Source organism: Metopolophium dirhodum, chromosome 8 (genome assembly GCF_019925205.1).
Source record: "Metopolophium dirhodum isolate CAU chromosome 8, ASM1992520v1, whole genome shotgun sequence".
In the NCBI taxonomy this organism is placed as follows: Eukaryota; Metazoa; Arthropoda; class Insecta; order Hemiptera; family Aphididae; genus Metopolophium; species Metopolophium dirhodum.
This window is the reverse complement of record NC_083567.1, coordinates 28237237-28253031: the sequence shown is the minus strand read 5'-3', so window position 1 is coordinate 28253031 and position 15795 is coordinate 28237237. Positions and strand designations below refer to the sequence as shown.

Below are 15795 nucleotides of genomic sequence, written 5' to 3'. Positions count from 1 at the left end.
ATAAAATCCCCTTTGGAAGTGATTTACACACACACACACACACACACACACACACACACACACACACACACACACACACACACACACACACACACACACACACACACACACACACACGGCATTATAAACGATATATAATTTAGACGGAGTATAAACGTATAATTCTATTAAAATACAGTGATGCGTGGTGCACCCGTCAATCTGTAGTGGTCTGTTAATTGGAAGTCAAGGCCCAAGGACGGGTTAGGCCTATATACTATTATATAATATTATACTATGTTTAGTGGCGCATTGTACAATAATTTTATTTCTCGTTCGTTGACGCCGACTGGACCAGACGCGTGACTCGAAATCGGTGCAAATGCTTCCACCGCGCGCCGACTGCAGCTATAAATACTCGCGACACCTGTGCGATCGCGTACAGTGATCGTCCGACGGCCAAAACGAAAATTTCTCAACTTCAACTAGCCATCTACATTAGAAGTGCCGTGTGATATACAATATAATATATAAGTATATATTATATTATTGGGAATCAGTACCTGCACGTCATAATATTATAAATTATAATTATGTCTCTAATTTTCGACAAAAAATTCAAGCTGGAATCCAGTGACAAATTCGATGAATACATGAAAGCTCTTGGTAAGTCCTCAATATTATATTATCAATGTATATGCATATACCTAAAATAAATACGCCATAATCATATTACGAGTACTTATATACGAATCCTATCCATTGACTCGGCGTTCTCGACATTTTTAATGGTTAATGTTAAATAATTATTTTATAATGTCCTATAATAGATTACAATATAATATAATATACTATAATAATACCCTTTTGGGAAGACGTTAATGATTTTTATATTATGATTCAATAGATCGTTAAATTAGAATATGTTAACCATCGTCAACCTCGACCACGATTTTCAATTTTTTTTAAATTTAATTAATTAAAAACAAAATTTGTTGTATTTTTAGTTTATAATAAATATACCTACTGTTTTGCGTAAAAAATAATTCGTTTAGAACATTATTTGATAGCAATGCAACGGTGTCAGACATACTTCTTAGTTCTTACATACACGGTTTTTGTTAATTCAAATATTATTGTACATAAGTACAGCTAATTATTTCAGTCGTTGAAAATTACACCTATTTACTTTATAAACTTCACTTTACGAAAGTAAATGCGCTTAATGCTTATGCCTTATGGTAGGTATAAGTATATTTATAAATTACATTATTTGTTACGTGTTATTTTTCAAAATAGTGTATTCGTGTAGAAATTGAAGCAAATCGAATGGGGTTTTTTTGAAGATTTTGTAGGTAATACTTTTTGATGATGCTATTACTATAGTTAAAAATCTGAGTATCGTTTTAATAGAATATTACTGTAAAAATGTATGTTTCGTCTATGCGAATAGTATGTAGTATTCACTATTCAGTATATACTATATTATACATTATACTTTAGGTATCTATACAGAGTGTTTCAGAAGGACTTGACAATTTAAACAACGTGTAATGATTTATATTACCAATCGTCAAATTTTCCAGATACTTTAATTTGCATTAATTCCCTTTAGTTCTTATCAAGTACCTAAAAATATATGCTGTATAATTCTATAATATATTTAAGAGATTTTAAGTAATATTATTGTACACCATAATATGCTTCATAGTTATTTTATTAAATTGCATCTAAGTATAACAAATGTGCTATTTTCATTTAACACTTTATTAGTACTTGGTTAACTTGTAATAATGAATTAGAAATACAGTGGATTTGGAAAATGTATAACTTACTAATAAGTATATAATCATTTTTGATCAACTATTACTTTTTATAATAAATATGCAATGATATTATTCACAAAAATCCGGTACGATTGCATTTCACTCTGCACCTAACACTTGGACCTATAGAATATAGACACCGTAACCGTATCATTGAGTATAATAATTAAAAAACCAATTAGTTTTAAGTTTCAAAAGATTTCACCAGCTGATTGCTGATGGTACGCGTGTCTTGTTATACATTTAGAGGTAATATATTAAGGTAAGACCTATACGTCCTATACATTTCAATCAATAAAAAGTTAACTTTTTGTGGTTAAAGCAAATTGATAAATTAATAAATTAGTCCTGAGTTAAAATCAACAGTTTCTCCTGTTAAACTGAGTTTAATGAATTTTAAATGTCTGAAATAATTTCACAATGTTAGTTCTCGTGTTTTAAAATTTATATTCAAAATTAAGTGTATAAAATAGTTTAGGTATCTATCTGCAATATCATAGTATATTTTATTAATTTATTCATTACTGCAGGTATACATCGAAAATATAATTTTGTTTTGTTTATTTACGTGGATGAAAATGGGTTCGGAAAAAGTTATTGACGTAGTCAAACTGGATATAATATGGTCTGATATGGATCAATAACCGTATATATTAAATATATGGATGGGCCATCTTATGATATTCATGATCACTTGAAGAGAAAGCTATAGTTACCATTATTGGTATAGTATCCCGAGATATATATATATATATATAACCGTGTATAGTTTATTAGTATACGACGGTGGATAACTTTAATGTTTATGATCAATACTCGCATAAAAAAATATATATTGAATGCATATATTGCCAAGATCAACAATAAATCTGAATATTATATACGTAATACAGTTATTTATAGTTTCAATTTAGTTTAACATAGAGGTACTTAAGTAAAAAATAAATGGCGGAAGTACAAATATATAGTATATAGGTAAGCTTTTATTTTTATTACATTTAAAAGTATAATATTTATTTCATAATGATTCAATGTAATGTTTATTCTCTTGTCTGAGTGTCGGACACACTTAAGTAATTTATGAAAATAGATGAAACTCATTCAAAAATAAAATATAAATTGACGGTCATGGCTATAGTTTATATACTATAATAATATGTCTTAACATTGTACTCACATCTCACCGAAAAAATGTATATACCGCTAACGTCCTTCAATACTATTTATGTTTTACTTTCTACTATTTCTGAAATTGTCACAACATTGACATTGATTATGTAGTAGACAATATACTACTGTCGAAAAAACAACTTCGAAGAACATCCTTGGTTACAAAAATAGGTGTACGTGTAAAATAATTTCTGCTCCAAGTCGATACTTTTTCATTCACATTTGTTGTAGCAGTTGTATAGGTACGTTAAAAATTCGAAAGTATATGTACATTTTAGTTGGTGCATAGTATTTTTTTGTCTTTTTAATTGCACCAATATCGTATTCTTTTTACGTCGGTAATTTGATTTTATTTAATATCTATACAATTTTTACTATGCAAATACAATTTTGTCATACGTCAATATATTAGTATATCGTTGTATTGTACGATAATATGATACTGGGCTTTACAACTTGTAAAAGGAATAGTGTTGGTATAATGGAATATATATAGACACATATTATATCGTATTGGCACACTCTGTACTCAAGTCCAACGTGTGCCTATATTATATTATTGTATGACCATTGACCATCAGTTAAGTTACGAAAACGATTACTAGATAGGTACTATTATTATATGTTATTATTTATTATTGTTAATTAATAATTATTATAATAAACACATTGATTGACAGACTCGTGTATACTTGCTGTATGCAGAGTATATAATTATATTGTAATCGAACCGTTTACAAGACGCAATTAGGTAGTAATTTCGAATTAATATAACAGGGCGATTTATACAAATAATAAAAAGTCTCTGCAGGCATTGGCGCTCACACATATATATATATATATATTGACCGGTCTCTATATAGCCTTTGAACTATTGTGCGCAGGTGTGAGTGTACTTAGTACTCGCATCACTCACGACGACCATGGACCATCGAACGAAAAGCTTCCGCAAAGTGCGATGATGAAAATAAATCGTTATATTATTATAATAATATTGCAACAACATCATTATATGATATTATTGTACAGTTGTTATCAGCGACGTGTTATCACTGTTGAAGATCGTGATGGGAAACCGGGGCGCGATCGGCCGGAAAGACGTCGTCTTGACGCACATTAAACGGGACGACGGTTTGATTATAATAATATAATAATATAAATATATAATATTGTAACGCGTACAATACGCCGCCGCGTAGTAGTGGAACCGACAACGCTCCTCGTCAGTGTATATATATATTCTAATATCGTTCTACACACGATACACCACACCGGCTCGCTCGCACATTCGTTTTTCGTCTCTCATCGTCTGCAGTACTCGCCCACCTACCATCCTGGCAATACCGTTCACAGCGGTGTAATATATAGGAATAGTACTACCTGGGTCCTTATATTATAACATTTTACCGCCGTCGTCCGATTTCGTTCGATTTTCCCGGTCTTGACCATGGAAGCTTTCCTGAACAAAAAATACAAGCTCAGCTCCAGCGAAAAGTTCGACGAGTACATGAAAGCTTTGGGTAAGATTATTTCGTATATATTATGTACTTATCATACATTATCGTTAGTATGTATATCACTACTTTTACTATTGTTATTACATCATAATAATATCGATTACTATCTACTACCGTGCCTTATTTACTACTGCACTTTTCGCACAAGAGCTGTTGGGTTTTTCAATCGCGTCATACCTTATATTTAAATATCGCGTATAAATATTACAGGCACGTCGCGTGTAGATACCATGCGCAGTTATATTATCGGTAGGAATATGTCGTCACAACGGATGTATATAATATTTTACACTGACCAAAACGTAGTCATCTAAATTCAAGCGAGCTACACGTCTTCGAGATTTAAGTAGGTATTTAGCTGCATAATATTACTATTTACTATCACCGCCGGATGACAGGCCGATAGATAACAGCTGTGCGTATAAAACGATATTATTTTATTATTATTATTATTATTATTATTAAAGGTACGCCGCCGAGCGTTTCTCTTCGGCCGGGCTCGTTTTAACGATTACGGTGACGGTGTCTATGCACGCGCGCACGCCATCACCGCGCACGCCACCACCGCACACGCCCCTCACCCACCCACCCACCAAACCACTAACCCGCAAGTCCCGCTACGGCCGTATGTAGGTCACGACCGCACCAGAGGTCTCGGCGATAAATTTTCCAAAAACCATCTTTCCCGATGCACAACAGCGGCGCAGGCTGCAGCCGCACGAATGCACGATGCAGACGTACCACAGAATAATTTATTCTGTGAACGTACTTCGAATTTCGATCGAATATCCGGATAGAGGTGGTAGCCCGGTCAAGCCGATGATTTAAACTACGATTAATGCACATAATTACATAAAACGACTGTATACATTCTCAAAATGTCGATAACCTGTCTCATTCTATGACTATTACCTATTTTTTATTTTTTTACTTCAATCATAACAACGCGTTTTTCCGTTTTCCAGTTTTCTTATAATATATGAATGTATGTGAAAAACATTCAATACCTAATAATAATATTACATTTTCGTTTTTCAAACTGATTTTACAAAAATGTTTTTTGCTTTCCGCGGGTGTGTACACTGGAGACGGCGAATTTATTCTCAATATATATAATACATATACACTGTGTCTAGCGGGTTTTTATAGAGGGATTATTGAGTGGCGGCGACCCTTAAAGTAATAAATTCCATAAATTAGTATATTACGTGACCATAGTACTATATAATATGTCAAGACGTGTGTTTGTTCATCGCATTTTTCGACAAAAAAAAAAATAGTAATCTTGCCATTTCAATGTAATATTCTGTGTACTATTATAATGCGACGCGATGAGTGATAAGCAAGTAAACAACCCTCTTTGTAACAACCCGACGGCCAACGCCCCGCGATTCTATATGTTTAATTTCGTTTTTTATAAAATCATTAGACTATGAATTTATCAAAGATCTGTCACTAATGCGAGAACATTATAAAATTCGACACATATTTATTTAACTGTTAATCGGCTTCAACATGTAGGGTTATTAACCTAATTTTAGCTTAAATATACATATTATGAACCATTGTACCTAGTCTAAATATTCACAAAATGTTGTAATTCGGTACCTACATGTTAATAATAATTCGGCGCGTGGTTCATACATACATAATATTTTATAAAAAATTTTCCTACTATATTATATAAAGTATAAACTCTATTTTCAGTAATTATTTTGGGATAACAATAATAACGTACACAATTGATAGAAAATAATTTTTTACACAAAATATAAAATTCAGTTTAAAAAAAAAAGAAAAGATTTGCTACAATCGTTCTTAAATAAAATGAAAAATACGATTTATTTACTGTGCTATCGTGTATTCGTGTGGCACTGTGGCTTTTCACGTAGGTGCATACCAGCTATACCACAGTTTGAGAACCTCTTTTATGGCATAGTGTAGACTGTAGAGCTATTGCAATGTAGTTATATTGTATATTAATAATTATTAAACACATTCTATACGCATAACTTGAATGCATTCACGTTTCGCTTAATATGTGTGAAATGTCTATTTAATGCAACAATAATTATTATTAGATTATCCATATGCAAATAGGTACCCATTTTAAATCGAAACGTAGTTGAATTTAAATAGTTTAGGAAAAATTAACTCTTTTTTGTATATGAATGGTGCCTATATATATATAACATATAATTATATTTATTAGTACATACATGATAATTATTATAGTACTGATATAGTTTTTTTTCGTGCCTGGTCAAGTAAGAAGTAGTTTATACGTTTTCCTTTGAACCTTAATAAGCAGGGAACGCGGTCATTGCCCACCGGTGAAATTCTTTTACCGAAACGAAGAAAGCGCATTATTATATACTTATATTATTATTACAGTGTGGCTCGCTAACACTCACTTTTTTTTTTGCCATTACATAGGTAAAATTATCATTTTTTTTCATATACTCATTGTTATTGTTGCAAGTAATGCAAAAAAAAAATAATAATATCACGTAGGTGCAAAGTATCATTTTTCCTACAATAATTATCTGTTTATACGTATACGTGATTAACCGACTGTTTTCATTTCTCTGTTATATTTTTCTACTTAAAAATAAACTAGAATTTCGCTACATGACTATGATATTATTATGTATCTATATTAATCAGTTAGTCAGTTATTGGATTCTGATGAAATACTTAGTACTTATAGTAAGTAATAACTAATAGCACATATTATACGATATTATAGGTACTCAATTGTAACGGATCAAACATGAATATATAAATTATATACCTGCAAAATTCGTTTCACGTGTTTTTATTTGTAAAATAATATTATGCTTACCTAATATACATTTAGCCGGTATAAAAATAAATACAAAATACTTAAAACAAGAACAATCATTACATAAATAATTAACACGTTTTTGATTTAGCAACAGAATAACATTAACATTTCGATTGGACCATAATAAACATTACAAAAATTATTTACATTTACTTTATATAATATAATGATATGATTTATACATTTTAAGAACTATTCAATTGGTACCTACTCAATTTATTTGTATGTTATGATTTAAAAAACATAAATAAATATTTTACAGTGATTATTTGTATCATTATATTATAATTTGAATGTTATAATGACAATAATTATAATATATTAAACATCGTACTATACGTCTTAAAACCCAATATATAATACAACTTTATTATACGACTACAGTCGTATCTACACGACTAGGAATATTAATAAATATAAATTACAAGGTGTAAACTGCCAAACTAGTTAGTAGTATGTAAGTACTATGTAAATTTGTAGTTTGTACCGACTATTGAGCGTTTCATAACTTTGAAGTTGTACTTTACAGAATACTAGAATATATTATAGAAGTGAAGTATAGTTTATGACTATACGTCAACATCACCGATGCATTCCCAACGTGCCTCGGCCAAATCTATTTGATTTGTAAAATAGTTTGGTATTAGTCTTGTCGAGACAAAATCGTTAAATTAAATAATGTTTTCATCGTTGGGAACGCCGAACGGAGTATCATTAAGTTATACCAGCTACTATAACTATTTTAGCTATACTGGCTTCTGTATCATTTTGAAGCATTGTATCACATTATTTCTAGTTTTAGAACGAAATAACGAATTGAACTATATCCAGTCTATACTTGGTATCAAAAATAATTCTTATATAAATTGTATAATATTATATTATATTATTGTATAAAAAGTATATTGTACATTTCTTAATAATTTAAAAAGTGTATTTAGAAGAACTTCACAGATCTGGCCATGCGTAATTTTTTGTAAGTGCTTTTTCTGAAATTAGTTCTCCCACTATTTTTAAATAATTACTTTAATTCCAGACACGTTGGTCTCACTAACATGCCTATGCACTTAGGAGTTATGTGCATATTAAATGACATAATATTTTATGTCTATTCCATAGGAGTATAGAACTATTATGATATGTCTATACATAAGAGTTGTATTATACTTGTACTGTATAATATTATTACATTACGAGTAGCAGAAAAACAATAGAGAACATTTGTTTTAACATGGATATGTCTTTGGCTGATTACTATGTAATTTTTTTATGACCTATTTTTTTTTTGTAAGCCTAGGATGCTCCTAGAAATCGATTATATAATCGATTTCGTGTTGTCAATTTATCTTTACAGACCTAGGTCGCCTCTAGCCGCCTTTGCATAATATAATAAATTACGTTATTAGTAACCTCCAAAAAAAATCGTTTCGTAGACTTATTATTATTTCCGCTTAAAAACATAATAATATCAATGACTCATTGTTTTTCCATGCAACTGAAACAATTATTTATAAGTTCTTAATTTTTTTCGGAACAGTTTTAACTATATCGCACGTTTCTTATTTTGTCTTGCAGGTGTTGGTATGATGACCCGTAAATTGGGTAATACCGTATCTCCGGTGGTGGAGCTGACCAAAAGCGATGACGGCAAACTTGTGCTGTCGTCGAACTCGACGTTCAAAAACTCGTCTATCGCGTTCAAACTCAATGAAGAATTCGACGAGGAGACACCCGACGGCCGCAAAGTGAAGTCACTCATCGTCCAGGACGGAAACAAGCTGGTGCACACCCAAAAATGTGACAAACACAACGACACCACGATCGTTAGAGAATTCGAGCCCGAACAATTGAAAATGGTAAAAAGGACAATAAAATACACCACTACACGGGTTTCGTGGGGAGGGGGGGGGGGGGGGGGGTTAGGTACAATAACCAAACACTTTAAAGACGATCACACAATAATAATAATATAGATACTTAAATTAAATGACAAAATGTATTCTATTTATACAAAAAGACTTTTTGTTGGAGTCGTTTAAATTGATGTTTTATTATATACGCATTATAGTGGCATATTATACATATATATTTATATTTCTTCTTATAACAGGCGATGCATTTAGTATTTAAGTGTTGTTATTTACTTATTTACCACAATGTATAATAATATTATGATTAACTATATAAAAAGACGATTTTTGATGTATAACAATAATCCATCAGCGTTTGACGTTTGAAATAGTTACTCATATATTGTACTAGTATAGTAAATTATAAATTATAAACGTAAATTGAAGCAGGTGATCAAAATCTAACCTACTCAACAATTAATTTAGAAATTTCATAAGTTATAATATTTAGTAAACTATTGTAGTTAAAATAATAAAATCTGTCAAATGTTATCATAATTTTCTCTATTTCGAATTTGTAAATCAGAATTCCCAACAGTAGATTGAACAAAATTTAAATAGTCGATCGAAATTTGTTGAAAATTCCAAATTGGTTAACTAATACAATTCCTAAGAAATTAAGATTTTTTTCGTTTACTACTTACAATCTGCACAATCATAATAAGTGCCATCCCTTACAAGCTATTTAGTATTTACAGCAGTAACGAAATAATACAACGATAAAAATTTACAAATATCGATTTATCATTTATAAAATATTCGAGTACATTTTAAAGACATACCAATTGAGTAAATAAAGATACCATAATATAAGTAAACTTAAAAATCGTTCATTCACAAAAACCTCAAAATATAGGTTTTGACATCACTCACTAATATGAGATCGTTCTTAAAGTTTGTACTGAAAACCTAAAAACTCTTATAAAAATTATAATATAATCTACTTTGCGAAATCTTATAATAGCTAATACAATATTGATAACAGTGTGCTTTTCAATTTTCAGGTCCTGACTGTCGATGACATCACTTGCACCAGAGTCTACAAACCAGTCCAATAAATATAATATATTATTATTTATTATACCTACTATTTAATTATTATACGATTCAGATCTTTTTCAACTTATCCGGAATTTGGCCTACTATATTATATTTATTATAATGTTTTACATGTGATTTATGATATAATTACACGAACTATATTTATTTAATTTTAATAATAGTCTTGGCTCTTGTAATCCTTATTAAACTTATCCTTGATGTCTGGTGTGTAAGCAGTTATTGCAATCGGTGAAAATATAAGAAACTGTTGATCACGGACTAAGATCCTATCTTAGTCCGTGCTGTTGATATATATAACGATAAATAATATTGGTGCTATCACAGATTAAATAAAGTTTTATTTAACCTGTGGTGCTATCACAAAATGTTTATCAATTTATATTATTTATTGTTAGTAGATTAACCATTATCACTATAAAATAGTTAGATTTGGATATTTAATAAATATCAGTACAACTGTACTCAGTAAATATAATAGAAAATAATTCTACAATATTATAGGACATTAGGACATATAGACATATAGTTATGTCTTAAATTAGCAAGTTGCAACTACTTACCCACCTATCATGACAACATTTTTGACCAACACTGCTTCCATAATTATTTTCTAGATAATAATAATTATAACGTTTAAAATATAATCCTGGAATGTTAAATTTTCTTCATACACGAAATAACTCAGAATCCTTGAATTAGTTACCCACTACTTACATCAACATTTAAAAAAATTATCCACTAAATAAATCACAGTTATAAAAGAGGAGTCTTCATTTGAAATACAGAATTTTGTATCGCCACAGCTTACAGGAGTGCAGGTCACTCATCCTTAAGTATTACAGAAAATCGCAAGACATTGAAAATATGACCTTTAAAGTGTATTTAAAAACTCCAAAATTCAGTATTTGATTAAATTCATTATTAAATGAAAAATGAGAACGAGCAAGCATGCTTTGGAGTTTTGACGAAACACCCTTTGTATATAATATTTATTCTGGTATTATGCGTAAACCTACATTGTATTGATGGAATTTGTTATAGAATTAATAAATGTTGACTATCTATAAGTATATGCGTATTATTATTGAATACCTATATTATATTGTGCGGTATTATGTAGGTATACTATGTGGTGAAGTACACAGTACATAACATCGTATTATACTATTATTTTATAATATGCAATTTAAAACCTTTTTTAACTCTCCCCATAATTATATTAAGTGAATATGACGCGATTGAGTAATACACAATATTAAAACGAATAAAAACATGGTGTTATGCACTTATAAAGGATAATTCATTTAAATATTTAAAACCATTATTAAGAATATAATATATGTATAGATTAAACACAAATATAAAATACACATAATTTTATGGTAAAAATAAAAATAACTTGTGTACTACAATACGTGTATTGAATTGAATAATGGAAATTTCCTTTGACAATATCATTAGAATATAATAAAGTAAAATAACTTCATATAATATTACATTAAAATAATATGTTTAGTATTATATTTTAGTCGAATAGTTGATGCAAATATAGGTACACCCGCGAGTTGTCTTTATTGGTTTTTTTTCGATTACGGCATAAAATTAAACAAATGTTAAAAACATATACATAATTTAGTAGTTTCTGACATTTTGTAAAACATTTAATTTGTGCCTATATAAATATATTAAAATATTAATGTTTCAATTTAAATTCTCCTTTTTTCCAGGTCCATTTCAATGGCCCCCCCACTTTCGAAATTTGAACTTCTGACCTGAATGTACAGTTAATTCATTACTACCCATCTACAAAGTCAACACTGTATTAATAAAAGTATTTATTGTTAAAATAAAATTGAGTTCTATATTATTTGTAGGTACTTAAAAATTATTTGGGTATAAAGGAAACATATTTTAATCATACAAAATTAGATAAACTAAAAGACAAAAATAATAAGTAAATACGTCGTGTTAAAAATAGTTTTTAATTAATATAGGTAGGACAGGTACCTATTATATAGGTAGGTACTTATCCAAAACTCGTTTATCAGGAATTAAATAAAAAGGGAGGTCAATTAAAAAAAGGTGGGTAAGTGGATGTCGCTCTGCTGTACAGTAGGTTACAAGTGGGTCACTGTAATGGATGGTGTTAAATTTGAATTCAATGATATAATATCGTTGTATAAGAAAAACGATTCTGAGCGAAAACGGTCCGTCAGCCTATGATATTACCAAGTATATTTGATGATATTATAGTGAATAAAGTAATTTATATATAACCAATTTACGTGGAACCTTGTTTTAAATTTTTAATCCTTAGCTACAAAAATTGAACATTTTATAAATTTTTAACTACAAAATAATTATTAAATTATAAATTTGATAAATGTTGTCAAAATTTGAACTTTAAATGCTTATAAATAAAAATTGAGCCTATGTATTTTTAATATTTTTTAACTGCTATTATAACGATATATCAGCAGCCTCATATTAAATTTTCACGCTTTTTACCCAACAAATAAAATTTTATTTATATTTATAGAAAAAGAAACTAAAATAATTGAAAACTGGCTATGTCCGTAAACAGCTCAAAAAGAATCAAATTATTTTCAAAATTTTATCGTGTATAGAAAATACTAATATACACAGTGAGCACGTGAATCTCTCTCAACAACAACCCAAGAAGGAAACCCAAACGCCACAAACACAAAAACAAAACTTAAAAACCAAATAAAAAAAAAAAAAAACCAAAAAAACAACAAAAAAAAAAGAAAAAAAAACCCCCCCAAAACCAAAAAAAGAGATCCCACTCCCCCCCCCTAGGTAATCAAAAAAAAAAACAAACCCAAATAAACCAAAAAAAAAAAACCCAAACCCCAAATAAAAAAAAAAAACAAAAAAAAAAAACAAAACAAAAACATACAAAAAAAAACAAAAAAACAAACCCCACCCCCCCCACACAGATGACCCCCAAAAAAAAAAAAAAAAAAATTTTTTTCATCTGCCTTTGAAACAATAACCTAGGAACGTTCTATTAAATTGTCAAGCTTTTTTAACCAACAAATAACATTTTATTGATATTTATAGAAAAAAAAACTAAAATAAAATGGAAACTGAAAATGTCCGTAAACAGCTCAAAATAAGTCAAAATATTTGGAAAATGTTATGGTGTATAGAAAATGCTAATATAAGCATTTAGTCAAAATTTAATGTAACTACGGTCATTTGTTTTAGAGTTGCACCAAAAACCAAAATCGATTTTCTCGAAAACGGACTTTGAGTAAAAAATTCCCCTTTTTCCTTTGTTTTTCACGTCGCTTTTGAAAACTACTGGGAAAATTTTACTTTTGACCCCCCATAGTACCAACTAGATTCACTTTCCTATCAGAAAAGTTACTGTTAAAGAAAATTCAAGCACTTTTACTGTCCTAAAAGGTGATGACAGACACAAAAAAAAAATAAAAAAAAAACACACATCATTGTAAAATCAATACATTCATCGCTTCCCTCAGAATCTAAAAAAAAAAATTGGAAGTGACTCTGCTGAACAATAGGTTACAAGTGGGTGACTGTTATGGATAGTGTTAAATTTGAATTCAATGATATAATATCATAGTATACGAAAAATGATTTTAAGTGGAGACGATTTGTCAGCCTAGGATATTGTATACTATATTTATATTGATATTATTAAATATTATTAATACCGTAGCCGGTTAAGTTGAATTATTATTATTTGTTTATTATCGTATTTGTATATGATAATATATTTTAGACGTTTCAATTACCCACGAATAATATTTTTAAAATAGGCATATGTACCTATATATTACAAGTAACAACGAATTAAGAACGATATTGCAAAAAATAATTGCCGGAAATCATTAGTTTTTAACTGAAAACGACAGGGAAGCAGTGGCGTCATTTGGGGGGGGGGGGGGTGGCAAGGTGGGCATTTGCCCCTGTCTGATTTTAAAAGCAGCCCTATGGGCCGGTGTCCAGTTGTTGCCGTTTTACTATTATTATATTTTATTAGCGCAAAAACGTGCCTATAATAATGTTATAATAATATTTTTAGTCAAACATTTGCTGTCTGGGTATTTTATAATATTTTCAGAAAATATTATAGTACCTATGTACTAAGAAATTATTGTCACAATGATACATTTTTACTAATTGATAGTTGTAATATATTTAGACGTATGCGGGGACGTACACATTGTATGTATGGGTATGTATTTATGTATGTTTGTATGTGTCTTGTGTGAGTGTGTTTTGTGAAGGAAAATGAACAGTTAGTATCATAATCTCGTATAGTTTAATTTCTAAAATCTAAATTGAATACAAATTCTAAAAACAATAACCGATTGGCGCTCTTATTATTTATCATTGATCACGGACTTCATAACTTGCGACAGTCGTGTATGATTCAACTATTCTGCGTATTGTGTTAATTTAGTTGAGTACCTAAATTAAAATTAATTTTTTTCGTGACGCATGTTTACATTAATTTTTTAATTTGGGCAAAATATGATCTAAAAAAAATAGATGGTTGGTTAGGTGGTGCGACTAAAAATATAAAATAACCGCAAACTGCTCGAAAAGTATCGAAAATAATTTCTAGCATGTTAATAAACAGACAAAACTTGAGCTGGTAAGCAATTAATAAAAAAAAAATATATTATAATTTAAGATAATATTAATTTGTAAATATATCATATACTTATATAAGATATATATTATATATATATATACTTATATACTTATAATGAATCAGGTAAAATTGATTTATAGATAATGCAGTAATAGATTTTCAAAAATAAAAAAAAGAAGATATCTTAATAAACTACTAATATTTTTGCGGTTTTTTTTTACCCATTCGGGCCGGTCTAAACCTTTGCCCCCCTCTATTGAAAACTGAAATGACGCCACTGCAGGGAAGTCTGAACTTGGCGGTCAGTCTTATTTTTAAGTTATATGTATTATAACTAATTGAAATTTTTGGTATTTTCATATGTACTCGGTGTACCACACTGCGCTTGCTCGAACAATTAAAATCAAAAACATCCCTCGACTTGTTATATAAAACCACCATGAGTGGGTGTCAGAATTATTTTTGCATCATCAATTTTAAAACGTTGATTTACCTAGATTAAAAAAAAAATTAATTTGTAATACTTAAGCTCGGTAAACTTTAAGCGTTGTACGGGTGCGTAAAACACCGAAAATCGTGAACATGGTACGACAAGTACCTACATAGGTAACTTATAATAATTCATATTGTAAATTAATTAGGTACTAAAAAATATAACTTCTCGAACACTTTGTCTATTGGCACTGACGGGAGAATGTATTAGAATGTCTATAAACTTGCGGACCAGTTTGTATAGTTAAATTTGGCATGCGAACTATAATTGAAATAGAAAACCAGAATAGGTGCATTCGTGCATTGCAGATCACAAAGATTTCTGTAAAAGAACATACGA

General features: G+C 29.5%; 1 protein-coding gene across 2 annotated transcripts; it reads left to right on the top strand.

Moving 5' to 3' along the window:
* Nucleotides 1-384: 384 nt before the first annotated feature.
* LOC132950659 (fatty acid-binding protein, muscle-like) lies at nt 385-10470 on the top strand. 2 transcript variants are annotated; one of them, XM_061022181.1, is made up of 3 exons: nt 385-645; nt 8916-9196; nt 10255-10470. In XM_061022181.1, the coding sequence occupies exons 1-3, from the start codon at nt 573-575 to the stop codon at nt 10306-10308; spliced, it is 408 nt and encodes a 135-aa protein (XP_060878164.1). In that variant the 5' UTR covers nt 385-572; the 3' UTR covers nt 10309-10470. The 2 variants fall into 2 exon arrangements, with proteins under 2 accessions (XP_060878164.1, XP_060878163.1); XM_061022180.1 differs by lacking the exon at nt 385-645 and adding an exon at nt 4116-4495.
* The last annotated feature ends 5325 nt before the right edge of the window (nt 10471-15795 follow it).

Excerpts from the sequence above, each read along its gene's own strand:
- LOC132950659 (XM_061022181.1), top strand. The coding sequence starts at position 573 with ATGTCTCTAATTTTCGACAAAAAATTCAAGCTGGAATCCAGTGACAAA. Across the intron at positions 646-8,915 it reads TGAATACATGAAAGCTCTTG|GTGTTGGTATGATGACCCGT; the intron begins GTAAGTCCTCAA and ends TTTGTCTTGCAG. Across the intron at positions 9,197-10,254 it reads AGCCCGAACAATTGAAAATG|GTCCTGACTGTCGATGACAT; the intron begins GTAAAAAGGACA and ends TTCAATTTTCAG.